We start from the raw sequence: 12,818 nt of genomic DNA, 5'->3' as shown, positions 1-12,818 counted from the left end.
CATAGATAGATAGATACATAGATAGATAGATACATAGATAGATAGATGACTTGTGTGTTATATAGATTAATTACTTAAGCATTTCTTGTAATTTTGACGATTATTTGTACATTTACGTCAAAATGAATTAGAAATATAAACCCAAAATAATTCAGTCTCTAAAAAATTTGAATATTGGGAAAACATGAAATATTGGAAACATATAATGTGGCACCCTAATCAGCTAATTAACTTATAATTAGCAGGTCTGTAGCAGGTTTTCTGTCTGGATTGCCCTATATGTAACTCGTTCATCTACTCTGACCAGTTTCTCTGTCCCTTCTGAACAAAATATTCTTTCTATACTGTTGAGTAGTGTGTTGCAAGATTTCTAAAGATTTTAGTATTGTTTTATATCCTAACCTTGGTTAAAATTCTCTCAAACTTTATCCCTAGTCTGTCTGCTGTGTTTCTTGGTCTGTTTGTTTGCTGATGTTCTCTGTTCTAATCGTCACAGAACAGCTGGATTTATCCCATGACTAAATTACACATTGGTGGATTTGAACTAAATAGTTGACCTCTCTTGGGAGTTTGTTTGTTTGTTTGTTTGTTTTTTGTAAATGACTTCATTAACAAGTTTTAAAGTAAACAGAGATTTCAGATGATTAAAAACTGAAATCTCACTCTATGAGGATGTGCTACTCTCTTAATCTTTCACAGAAATGTGAACAGAAAGTCTGGTTGTAACTCTGAACAAAAACAGAAATCATAAGGTTGTTGATACAACCTACATCTAAACACAGTGTGACCCTTTAGCTTTGTCACAGTCAGTTTTTTTTAAAGCAGTTTTGTTTAATTGTACTTTATTGTCTGCATGCATTTAAATCTATACGATGCATAAAGTTTAACCTGTTTTAACAGGCAGACTGAAAGGTGCAATAAAAAGAACGAAACATATTTCTCTTATTTGCTTATTTGCAAATACAAATTAGATGTCGGAATGACTAAAGTTGTGCATACATTCAGTCCATTTACCATTTCACCATGTGCAACATTGCTCATTTTATTGCATTATTAGTCAATTTATTAATAGCTACACTTAAGAATCTCAAGAGCCACATGTAGCTCTGGAGCCACAGATTGTGGACCCCTGCTCTAAAGCATGACAGTCATTTAATGCCATTTTAATAAATGTTCTTTACAAGAGCTGCAGAGGAACATGAAACTCAATTTTTGCTATTACATCCCAAAACAATAGAAGTCACCACCAACTAATACTAGTGAGGTTTGCTCCAAAATAACCTTTTTAAAAATTGATCAAAATCATATTTTCTTTTTATTTCATTTCATTTCATTTTGTTTTGTTTTGTATTATTTTTGTTGTATATTTTAGCAATAACTTAAACAAGTATGAACTTTGCATTGTTTAGTGCAACTGCTGTGTGGCTTTTGTGTAGTGTTTTTGTTTAATGAAGCGTTTCTGCGGGGGTCTGTGCTTGGACCCTTGGGGGTTGTTGTTTGTGAGTTATGCCAGTAAATTCAGGTTTCATAAGCTCAAAATAAGCAATATCAAAAACAAAAAACAATTCTTTTCATAACGCTGGCTACACAAATATCGTTATCCTCAATTTCACCTAAACAAAACTCAGTCAACATAGCTTATTTTTTACTGACAAAGCCAGCAGAAATGTATATAAAAAGTATAATTAAAGTGTAATTGTAGCTTTCAAAGCCTTTGAAAGCTACAATGCTTGTAAGGGACATGGATACTGTAAACAAAATATCACTACAGTCCATGACTTTGTCTATTTTACACTCCTTTCACTATAAAATGACAGCGATGGCAAAAAGGAAGCTGATGTCCACAGATACAGTATCAGTGACACTGCTGTGTGGTGTGTTCATAACATTTGTGGCAGGGTGGATTCATTTTTGCATGAGATAAAACCGAGCGGCGCCTCCTGTCAGCTCAGCTCAAAGCCATATTTTAGACTGCTTGAAAAATTAGCTGTACTCTGTAACTTTTTTTATCCATAATAACATGGACTCATTGGGAGACAAAATTTTAGTCTCCCAATGCCTTCTTCAGGATAAATATTAACTATAAGGAAAAAAATATATTAGTGAAACCCACATTTTAAAAAAGGTCATAATATAATATTATGCCACCCATTTTGAAAAAAAAAAAAAAAAACTCAAAACAAGAAAAAAGCTATTTTGTATCTTTTTTTAATTCACAGTGATTATATCAGTTTGACATATTGATTCAAAATAAATTGTAAGCCACGCACTAAAATAAAAGCTTTGGAGGAAACTCATGTTCTTAGCTTTGGTTTCTAGATCTATTTTTGGTTCACATATTTCTGTTTTGTTTCTTTCAAATTATTGAAGTAAAAACTGTGGTTGAGCAGGAATACCGTAATTTTTAGATGATTATGAGTGTTTCTGCAGGAGTGTAGAGTCTGTCCTTGAGGACTCGTCACATGTTAACCAGCCAACCTTGTGCAATAAATGATCAAATTCAGGTACAAACTGTGTTTAGTGTGCATGCTCTTTGTGTTAATGCTTTTGGAAATAATAAAGATGCATTTTTGACAAGGTGAGGCCATGTTTGGTGGTTGATCAATAAAAACAAGAAAACAGAGGGAACATGCATAAAAATACTTTTAAAGAAGGGTTTGTTCCTTGTTCCAATAGTAAGTTTCCACTGATTATAGAGTATAAATTATGCATAAATAATGTTCAACTGACTTTTTTTCTTTGGAATTAGTAGTACTTGCATCTTTTGAGAGCATAATTTAGCATCAGAAAAAAAAAAATCCTCCCACATGTTTTCTGCGTCTCCTTACATGACTTGTGAAAATCCATACGGGACGTTTGATGGGTTTCTTTCAAATTTTGGCTTCCTTCTCGCCACTCTTCCATTTCTGGAGAAAACTATTTCTAGTTGTCATATCATTACATTGTTCCACCTAAGTTGTTGATGCTTTCCATTTTCAGACGATGGATTGAACAGTGATCCATCACATGATCCATCACATGATCCATCTGTCCATAATAGATATGTTCCTGAACAGAAACATATCTAATCATTTTGGGTTTTTTGTCCTTGATGTACTGGTTGAAAAATGACATCCTCTGTCTCGTCTGACTTTAAAAGCATAGCATTTAAAAGTTCTCTAGTCTTCTATGGCTTTAAGATGGTAGGGCTTTGTGTGTCTGTTTGTAGTCTAGCTGGCTTTGTAGAGAAACAAAGCCTAGTATTCTCAGCAATACACCGGAATGTCATTCCATGATGTGGTCTGATAATTTTCCTAAGCAAAAACATTTATGTGTGTCTGTTTTATCCTAATTGTGTATGTGTGCGTGTGTGTGTGTGTGTGTGTAGCATAATTGGCTCAAACTTTGAACCCTTAGTTTGTGAAGGTTTATTATTAACACGAACAAACTGGAATCTGTGAGACAAAAGTGATCTAAATAAGACTAGTGTATTTCCTTGATCCCCCTTTCCTTCTAGGACAGTGGTGTCCAAAGTCCTAGTTTAACGAACCTGGATCCAATGATGGCTCCTTAGATGCCCTAAGAAGAACATTGACATGCTGAAAAGGTCAAAACGTGGAGGATGCCAGCCCTTGAGGACTGACTTTGGACACCCCTGTTCGAGGAGAAAACTGTGATCAGCTGTTTTGTACACAGAATTGAGGTTTTACAGAACAAGTACGAAGACAAGTCCTTTGAGGCCAGGAAAGCATCAATTGTGACTTTCATCTATGACTTTCATCGGGGTTGTTTCAGTCACTGAAACCTTGATGAAAGGAGTCAAATAACTCAATACTGTGTAAATGCTCACACAATAGCTATGTGTTTTATCAAGGTGTTTTGATCTAGTGTGGATATTTTAAATTAATGGCTTAATCATGACATCAACAGACCCATTTAATAAGGGTAGGTTAGTAATGCATAACACCCAACAGTGTCCCAACAGTGCTAACAACTGTTCCAGCATGCAGCTCATTCATACATGCCGGTATGATTGTATATGAGTGGATCAACTGGGGTCATCATAACGAATAAGATTAGTTGTACAAATACAGTCCTTATCCATTCCTTTATAGAGGCTATATGCAGAGAAAGAGTTAAACTGTCAAACTGGGTACATCTGAATTTACACAGACATACTTAAATAATTTTTAATAAAAACAACCACTGCCCTATGATGGACTGTGTCCCTGAACCCCACCTCTCCCCAATGACTGCTGCAGATAGGCATTAGTCCCCCATGACCCTGCAAAGATAAGCGGGTGGAAGGGTGTCAGGGTAAGCTTGTTTCTTTATGTAAGTTGTGTTTTACACTACAGTAAATAATGAATTAGAAATATTAGAATATTTTTGTTAATTGTCACGCAAGCTGCTTTATTTTTCCTTTCAGTTTAGATCTGAAAGGATCCTCAATTGGTCCCCGAAATAAAGCAACTTACACAAGAACATGCTGCAAACCTCTGCTTTCTGCTCAGCTACTTCCTTCGCGCATGCGCACATGGAGCAACAGACGGGCTACTAAACTGGTCAAACAGCGGGTGTAAAAATGGTAGGTAACCAAAATAAACACAAACCCAGGCACTGGCTTTTGTGCCATGAAGGCTTATCTATCAAGACTGATGGAATAATGTCGAAGCGCATGATGTGTCGCGTTTTGTGAGCCTCACAGTGCTCAGTTAATTGTTTTCGCTGCTGTTTCAGGGAAGGTCAGTTGATATTTTGAGAGCAGCTAGCAGCATTAGCCACACGTCCCTTTTTGGCAGTCTGGTAACTTCGGCTGTAAGCAGGTCAACCGCTGGACCTCAAACACGGACGGGGTCGTTTCACTAAAATCTCTGCCTGTTCATAACAGCACTGACACTTTTGTGCGGAGGATATATCCTCATGATTGTTGTCAATACATTCTGGCTAACTCAGCTAGCGTTAGCCAGTGCAAGTTACTAGCTGGGATGTAGACAAAGCTAACCCAAATGTTTCCCAACGATGACCAGGTTCGTCTCTAAAGGCAAACGAACATTCATCTCAATCCACGCGTGATTAATGACAGAAATCAGTTAAAATGTCAGGCGGGTCAATAGCAGCTCGTTGAACTCAACCTTTACTATTCGCTTCCAGGAAATACTGCTCTGCAGAGAAGTGTCCAGATGATCCAGCTGGTCGAGATCTTTCCCTTCAGTTTGACCACTTTGCTTAGTTTCCTTTATAATGTAAAGTTAGAAATATTAGAAGGGGGGAAAAATGCATAGTACAATTTTATGCACCCTGCGGATATTTCTACAAATGCATAGTTGTGTTCAGCCCTTGGGTTCAAAGCCCAGACGCATTTGCTTATCTGTCATCTGAAATGAAAACATAAGAGATAATCTGCACATCCAAGCTCCCAAACTAAGTTTGATAAATTTCCTAAATGAGCAGTAGCACTATAGCTGATTTAATCTACAATTCAGTTCATTGGAAACCATGAACTGGGACTGTTGTTACCATATTGTAACCTTATGTAAAAACAAACAAACAAAAAAACAAGGTATCAGCCTAAAGATTTTTTGCCAAAAATGGGCTAACTGCTTGTATCTAAAGCAGTTTTCCAGCTAATATCTTTCTGTGTGTTTTATAAGAGTGACAGCCAATTTGGGTTTTTCTGCATGAGAAAAATGTAGTTGTCTTTTCTTCCGCCAGCTGTCAAACATTGCACAGCAACAGGTGGACAAAAGGCAATGCTTTTTACTGTATACTATAGTCCATACAGCTGAAGAACATTGGTGTCTAACAGGTCTTTTCTCCAGCACTTTAATATCCCAGTAGAAGGACATTAAACCGGCTACGGTATGCTAAAAGTTTTCACTTGGTTTTGAACCATAGTGTTTGGAAACAAGATAGTCATGTGCAGCTTTGCTTAAGTTATTATGAAAGCTTCTGGGCCTCATAGATGCCTATGAACTAACATTGTATCACTTTTATGTTTCAGTATTCTTTACTCATATATGATTGATTGGAGCTGACCGAAAGTTAAAGTCTCTCCTGCAATCTGCGCTCCTTGCCTGTTTTGATTTAATTATTTATTTTTATATTTCTCAGTATTTTCGGCACAGCGCTTGCGTTACACTCCAGACTTGTTGCACCTCTGGCTCCTCGCGATGGCATCTTATTTCCATCCTCATGTTACGTCTGTGACTGTAGTTATCTGCGGGGCCCTCAGGGGTACAGCATGTGCTCTGAGTATCCACAACATCCCTCTTCAGAAGAGCCCGTGTTGCTCTCACACAGCGTATAATTACCATCCTGTTAAACGCCTGTTTGTCGGGGTTACTGTATAGGTTTCTGAGCGATTTCTTGCCTCCTGGATGTGTTTTAATGTTTGCGTCTCGCTGTTTGTTTTCATTCTTGTGTCTCTCTGTGTCTGTGCGCTGGTTTTTGCTTTGCCCGGTCTGATGCCGCTTGTCTCTGACCACCCCTGTCCCGTGTGTGCGCAGCATAAGCTGAAGTCTTCACAGAGGGACAAGGTTCGGCAGTTCATGTCCTTCACACAGGCTGGGGAGAAGACGGCCGTGTACTGCCTCACGCAAAATGACTGGAAACTAGAAGTTGCGACGGACAACTATTTTCAGAATCCAGAGCTTTACTGTAAGGAATCCATGAAAACCTCGGTGGACCGGAAAAAGCTGGAACAGCTCTACAATCGTTACAAAGGTAAGGCTCGATAACTCGCATCCTGCTCTGCATGCTGTTACCGCAGTTCTTTAAAAGTATTTATACCCATTAAACTTTTCTGTTATAACCATAAACAGTCAGCGTATGTTATTGGGATTTTATGTGATGGACCAACACAAAGGAGGGAATAATTATGTAGTAGAGAAAAAAAAGCAGTAGATGTTCAGTGAATTGTGGTTTGTATTTGCAATCAACTTTCATTACTGTTTTTACCGTCAGAGGTCATTTATTATAACCTCGGTGTCGCTCCAGCTGTTCTGTGAAGACTTTAGAGGTTTGTTCGAGAAAATTAGTTTACAAACAGCTTAATGAAGACCCAGGAACACCGCAGGCGGGTCACAGATAGCGTTTAGGAGAAGTTTAAAGTAGGCGTTGGTTGTAAATGTCAAGCTACCGAGGCATGTCCTCTTGGTAGGACGGCAACTTGCCGTTAATGACAGAAAAATCCAAGATTCCTACGTTGACTCTGGATGAGCTGCAGGTATCCACGGCTCAGGTGGGAGAACCCGAACAAATATTAGTCGCGTACTCCATGAATCTGGCCTCTATTGAAGAGTGGTCCTCAGAAGGTTACAAGAAGACCCCTCTACCATAAGCCACTTGTTTAATATTGGAATGAAGAAAAGTTTATTTTTCCATCATCATAATGTCCCACCCCCTTCTATCTGAGCTTTCAGATTTGGGGTATGCTAATCTATATCCGTTGTAGGCATAAAAGACAAGTCCATCCTACTGGCCAAGTGTATTATTGGAAAGCAAAGTTGCAATTTGATATGTTGTGCAGCTCTGTTATAGGTCAAAGCATATTCATGTGTTAGAATGACCCAGTCAAAGTCCAAACCAGCTGCAAGAATCGAGCATTGACGTGGTTATCCTGCAGTCTGACTAAGCCTACTGAGTGATTTTACAAAAATGTCTTATTCCTAGTTGCGTAAATTGGAATCATACAGGAAACGAGTTGCAGCTGTTATTGCAGCTAAAGGCGTTTTGGGGCTGAACGCAAATTCCAGCCAAACTTCGGATTTCTATTTGTTGAAAAGTTTCCACATCGTCTATGTCTCACGTCCCACTGCGTATTGATGTCGCTACGTTGTGTTGGTCGGAGGTGTCGGCTGTGCCGCAACAAAGCAAAGCTTTTTGCAAATCTCTGCATCGCTATCTCATGTTGATGTAGAAAGCTTCACATAGTTGTGCTTTTGTTTTCTCCAAAACGGAGAAAAGTAACCCGACTCTTTGTTCTCGGTAGATCCCCAGGATGAAAATAAGATCGGCATTGACGGGATCCAGCAGTTTTGTGACGACCTCTCGTTGGACCCGGCCAGCATCACCGTGCTGGTCGTTGCGTGGAAGTTTCACGCCGCCACTCAGTGCGAATTCACCAAGAAGGAGTTCATGGATGGAATGACAGAACTGGGGTGAGTGTTTTTTTTTGTTTTTTTGTTTTTTTTTTATCAGCAGCCTGCTTTGCGCACTCCTAGTTTCATCTCCTGGTGGTTCTCCTGCTGTAGCTCCAAGGGAGGGAAGGCCGGCTAAATATAGATCCTCCCACGGCCCGGGTATTCTGTGTCTTCGTGTGATAATGAGAAAGTTGCAATGTTTTGACTTTTAAGGCTCGTGTCTCCGAGTCTGTCGGCCAGTTCGTCTTCAGCATCCAGGCAGTCCTGTCAAGGCTGGCTGGGTTATGCCAGCCTGTCATTATTTTTTGACATAACTGCACTGTTTTTTGTTTTTTTTTTTGTTTTTGTTTTAGGTGCGACAGTCCAGAAAAACTGAAAGCCCTTTTGCCAAGATTAGAGCAGGAGCTAAAAGACAGCGGGAAGTTCAAAGACTTCTACCAGTTCACTTTTAACTTTGCCAAAAATCCTGGACAGAAAGGTCTCGGTAGGTTTAATGGCACGGATGTCAGCTGAGATGAGGTCTCGTTTTGAGCAGATTAAAAATCTGAGCCGTTCCTCTTGTTGCAGATTTGGAGATGGCCGTAGCCTACTGGAACCTGGTTCTGTCAGGACGATTTAAGTTCCTTGATCTTTGGAATAGATTTCTTTTGGTGAGTGAAAATGGTGCCAGTAATTCATATCCCATCATTCATGCCCTACAATAACCCGATTTGAAAGCCTGTGCAGTCTCTAGCTTTTGTGCAGTACATTACTGAACTGAAATTACTTAATGGGTTGAGTTCAGCTTTAATTTGAAAGTTAAGAAACTGGACACAATCCGTCATTAGAGGGTCAATCTGTGGGGTTGTGGTTCAGTCCAGACATCTTAAGCAAGGGGTGTCCAAACGTTTTGTCACATGGGCCAAAATCATAAGCTCAAAAGTGCTTGCATGCTAAAAAAAAAAAAAAGACATTCTTAAAACCTAAAATCACCAGAAATGTTCTCATTTTTAGTCTTTTTATCTACTCAACAATAAACTAAGCATGGCCCATTTTAATTAAAAGTAATAAACTAATCAGATTTTTTTTGTGTGAATTGGATTGTGGGTCCAAAACGTCATTTTGAGCTCAAATGAAGAAAACCGAAAAAGACATTTAGTCTAATCTCAGCAATAAAACCAGGATCTTGGTCAGTGTTCATTTGAAAACACCTGCTGTATTTAGCCAAGTTTTAATAAAGCAATTAAAAGCTGATTTGGATGCACACAGGTGTACTTTAGAGTATAATTTAGTGAGAAGATGTGGTCCTGTTTACCATGAAAATAGAAGGAAACCAGAAAGTTTGGTAAACATGATCACTTTATGTTGTATCTAACATTTTTAAAGTAGATTTTAATTGAAAAGTTGTAGTTTTGTCCTCATGTATTTCATTTTTGTAGTCAGGGACCTGCTTAAAATGCTTGGACCCTACTATGAACACCTGTGTTCTACACAGGGGTGTAAAAGCCGACATTATAACAGCTGCTGAGGAATCTCACCTGCTTTTCTTTTTTTTAACTGTGAAAATTAGAGCTGCCAGATACATTGAGCCAAAATTATTGTCTATCAGTAAATCAAACCTACAAAGGATTGTTTGGATGAAGCATCCAATAGGATATAATCTTTAAAATACCATACATTCACACTATGCATGGCTATAATACACAGTGACTCTCAGACCTGTTAAAGATGACGCGTAATACATATTTTTGAAGCTTATTCTATAAGTAATAAGCACACTTCAGCTGAAATACATATTTGAAGGAAACAAAATAAAACTTGTGCATTAACCCAGTGCTAGTAGTGTGCACATTTCAAGTATGCAGCATCTTATGACCATATCGTTTGTCCAGAGTAGGCGAGCCTGCAATCTTCTTCCCATTAAGTATTTGTTTATTCCAACAACTTCGTGGGAAAGCGTTTTAGAAGAAAAGGAAGTGGCAATGTGGTGAAGCAAACCCAGATGCAGATAATCGGTCGTCTATCCAGCTACTGGAAAAACTCCATCTTAAGAAGGTTTACTGAAAGCATTGTAGCCAACTTATAACCTTATTACTGCTTTACCTGCCAACACCAAGAGGACTGCAGACAAAGAGAGCCAGGATACACCTTACTTAAATAACATTTATTGTAGTCCAGGCAGTTCATCGGAGAATACCTAACTCCGACTACTGCAATCTTCACCCCATCAGGACTTTCGTTCTCCTCGGCAGTAGGTGAATTTGTGCCGGAAACCTTTGGATCTCAGCGAGCACATGTAAAAAAAAAAAAAAAAAGAAAAGAAAAAAGGAACAGATGAAATATGGATAATATTTCATAAATCTGTTTTTGTTTGTTTTTTTGTTCAAAACCTTTCATGTAGAGATTTAACTTTCATCGTTTTTGACAGGTTTAGGGTTTAAACTTTATGAAGATTTTAAATAATTTCAGTATCTTTATTTATTTTTTTGTCGAAAATGTCTCAAAACATTAAGCTAACGCTGATGAGGAGAAGAGCAACTTAAAATTCCTGGAGAACCATTGTGTTTAGGTATTTGAGAAGGATTGAAAAGCCCCATAATTAACTGTAGGCTGGTAGACATGAGCGCCTTTACTTAGTGGGAAAAGTTCAGAGAAAAATGCAGGATGCCAGACGGACGCTGTACTAATGTGCTGTTACACAGGAAGTTATTATCTTACATGGTGTCCTGACAGCCCCGCTGGTCATATATATATATATATATATATATATATATATATATATATATATATATATATATATATATATATATATATATATATATATATATATATATATATATATATATATATAAAGTTATATGTTTATTTAAAGCAATGCTAACTAAAAATCTAGAAATCTGACATGTTAACTCAAGAAGATCTTTAATCTGAACTTTGGAATCAATTGGTGATTGCTAAATTGAAACTTATAACAGAAACGAAAAGTGAAACCAATATATTATTATTATTTATGCATAACATTATACAAAGTTAAAGTGCTACACAAAAGCACCAGACGCTGGAAAAAGTTCTAATTTTGCTTTAAATGTCCCACTTTTGGAACCAGAGAGATAAACCGGGTGGACTGGAATAAAACATTTGTTGGATTTAATTCGACAAGTTGGCCCTTCAGTATTATGCTGCTTCAAAGAAGTGTGCTCTGTTGTGATATGACGATGTATTTGTTTTAAAGACGAGGGGAAAACGAGGTGTTTTCATCAGCTCTTGTCCGTTACAGGAACATCATAAACGATCCATCCCAAAGGACACGTGGAACTTATTGTTGGACTTTGGTAACATGATTGCAGATGACATGTCTAACTATGACGAGGAAGGTGAGTCTGCAGTAACAAAATACACACAAAGCGTCTCTTTTTCTCTGCTCCATCACGAGTTAACCAGCGGTGTATCTCTGCTCTCTCCGAAGGTGCGTGGCCCGTCCTTATAGATGATTTTGTGGAATTCGCTCGACCAATTGTTACAGGATCCAAACGTAAAACTCTCTAAATCCGATCCCGACTCTGGAAAGCCAGAACATTGTTTCTTTCACAGCGACATCATTGTTTTTTTTAAGACTCTGTACAAAAAAAAAGTGGAAAAAAAAACCCTGTAGACTTCAGAAGAGAAAACAGAAGCACTTGAAACCGTCTTTCAGGGAGCCGAGTTGAGAAACAAACTGGCCACATTTTCGGTCTCCTTGAGACGGAGGCGCCGTACGGACATCGCCAGTGTCTCAGCGTCCCGGAGGGCCCCCTGCGCTCTGCTCCGGGAGGAGCGCCACAGCCTCACCACTGGGCCGACGAGGACACGGCACCGACACGAGGTTCACCCGCCGTGCGTTCTTTAAACGGACAGGACAGAAGAGAGCTGTGTGTTTTAAGATTCTTCCAGGTCATCTTTGTTTTGGTATATGAAGCTCTGCGTGACTGTGCAAACATCCCATGTCTTAACTCCAGCTTTGGGACAGAGTGCTCGCGACACCAGCACCAACAGAACTGTTGCAGTTTTTAACTGTACATACTGTATCTAATGGGACAGATGACAAAGAGAGCTATAAGAAGAATAATATAATTATGTTCAATTTATAAAATGCAAAAAGATGATTGTTTTATGTACAGTAAAATGCTCAGATCTCTAAACGGTGATGCCTCAATATTATGGATAATAATGCTGTTGGTTTAGTTGTTCGGTGGACGTCCAGTCATGGAGTTGTGAGCTCATTGAAAGCATGTTCTAAAATCATTTTACGTCACCTCGGGCTGGTTTCAGAAATAAAGTTTCACTAAAGTAAAGGCAGTGCTTTGATTTAGATAACTGATACTCGCTCATTTGTCTGGATAATTTCGGTTCTGAGTGGTTGTACGTAGGCATGGGCCGGCTGTCGAGGCGTAACGAAGGTTCTGAAACGTTTCGGGTTCAAAACTTTGTCTGGAATTTATTTATTATTATTATTATTATTATTTAAAGACATTTGAGGTGCCAGAAAAAGTGCCCAAGTGAGGAGTTTTCTCCAGGTGTGTCCAACACAGATTAATGCAGACCGGCCCCTCTCCCACCTGTTGCTGAACACTACTTAGCAACTGGCTAAAAAAGAAAAACAAATCTGCTCCTTATTTCTAATGCTAAAGACAAATTCTACTGTTTTGAAGTATTTGTACAAATATATATATATATATA

The 12,818-nt window shown here is 38.5% G+C and overlaps 1 protein-coding gene across 1 annotated transcript in view; it reads left to right on the top strand.

Annotated features, from left to right (window-relative positions):
- Nucleotides 1-4,462: 4,462 nt before the first annotated feature.
- The window catches only part of dcun1d2a (DCN1, defective in cullin neddylation 1, domain containing 2a), an 8,820-nt gene continuing 464 nt past the window's right edge, over nt 4,463-12,818 (top strand). The window contains exons 1-7 of the mRNA XM_007555435.2: nt 4,463-4,567; nt 6,489-6,705; nt 7,973-8,141; nt 8,477-8,607; nt 8,691-8,773; nt 11,380-11,476; nt 11,569-12,818. The exon at nt 11,569-12,818 is cut by the window's right edge and continues 464 nt beyond it. Coding sequence (XP_007555497.1) covers nt 4,565-4,567; nt 6,489-6,705; nt 7,973-8,141; nt 8,477-8,607; nt 8,691-8,773; nt 11,380-11,476; nt 11,569-11,648 — 780 coding nt within the window. The 5' untranslated portion in view covers nt 4,463-4,564 and the 3' untranslated portion in view covers nt 11,649-12,818. The remainder of the gene's footprint in view (nt 4,568-6,488; nt 6,706-7,972; nt 8,142-8,476; nt 8,608-8,690; nt 8,774-11,379; nt 11,477-11,568) is intronic.

Source organism: Poecilia formosa, unplaced genomic scaffold (genome assembly GCF_000485575.1).
Source record: "Poecilia formosa unplaced genomic scaffold, Poecilia_formosa-5.1.2 Scaffold70, whole genome shotgun sequence".
Lineage (NCBI taxonomy): Eukaryota > Metazoa > Chordata > Actinopteri > Cyprinodontiformes > Poeciliidae > Poecilia > Poecilia formosa.
Note: the sequence above shows the minus strand (reverse complement) of the source record. Positions and strands in the feature narration are given on the sequence as shown.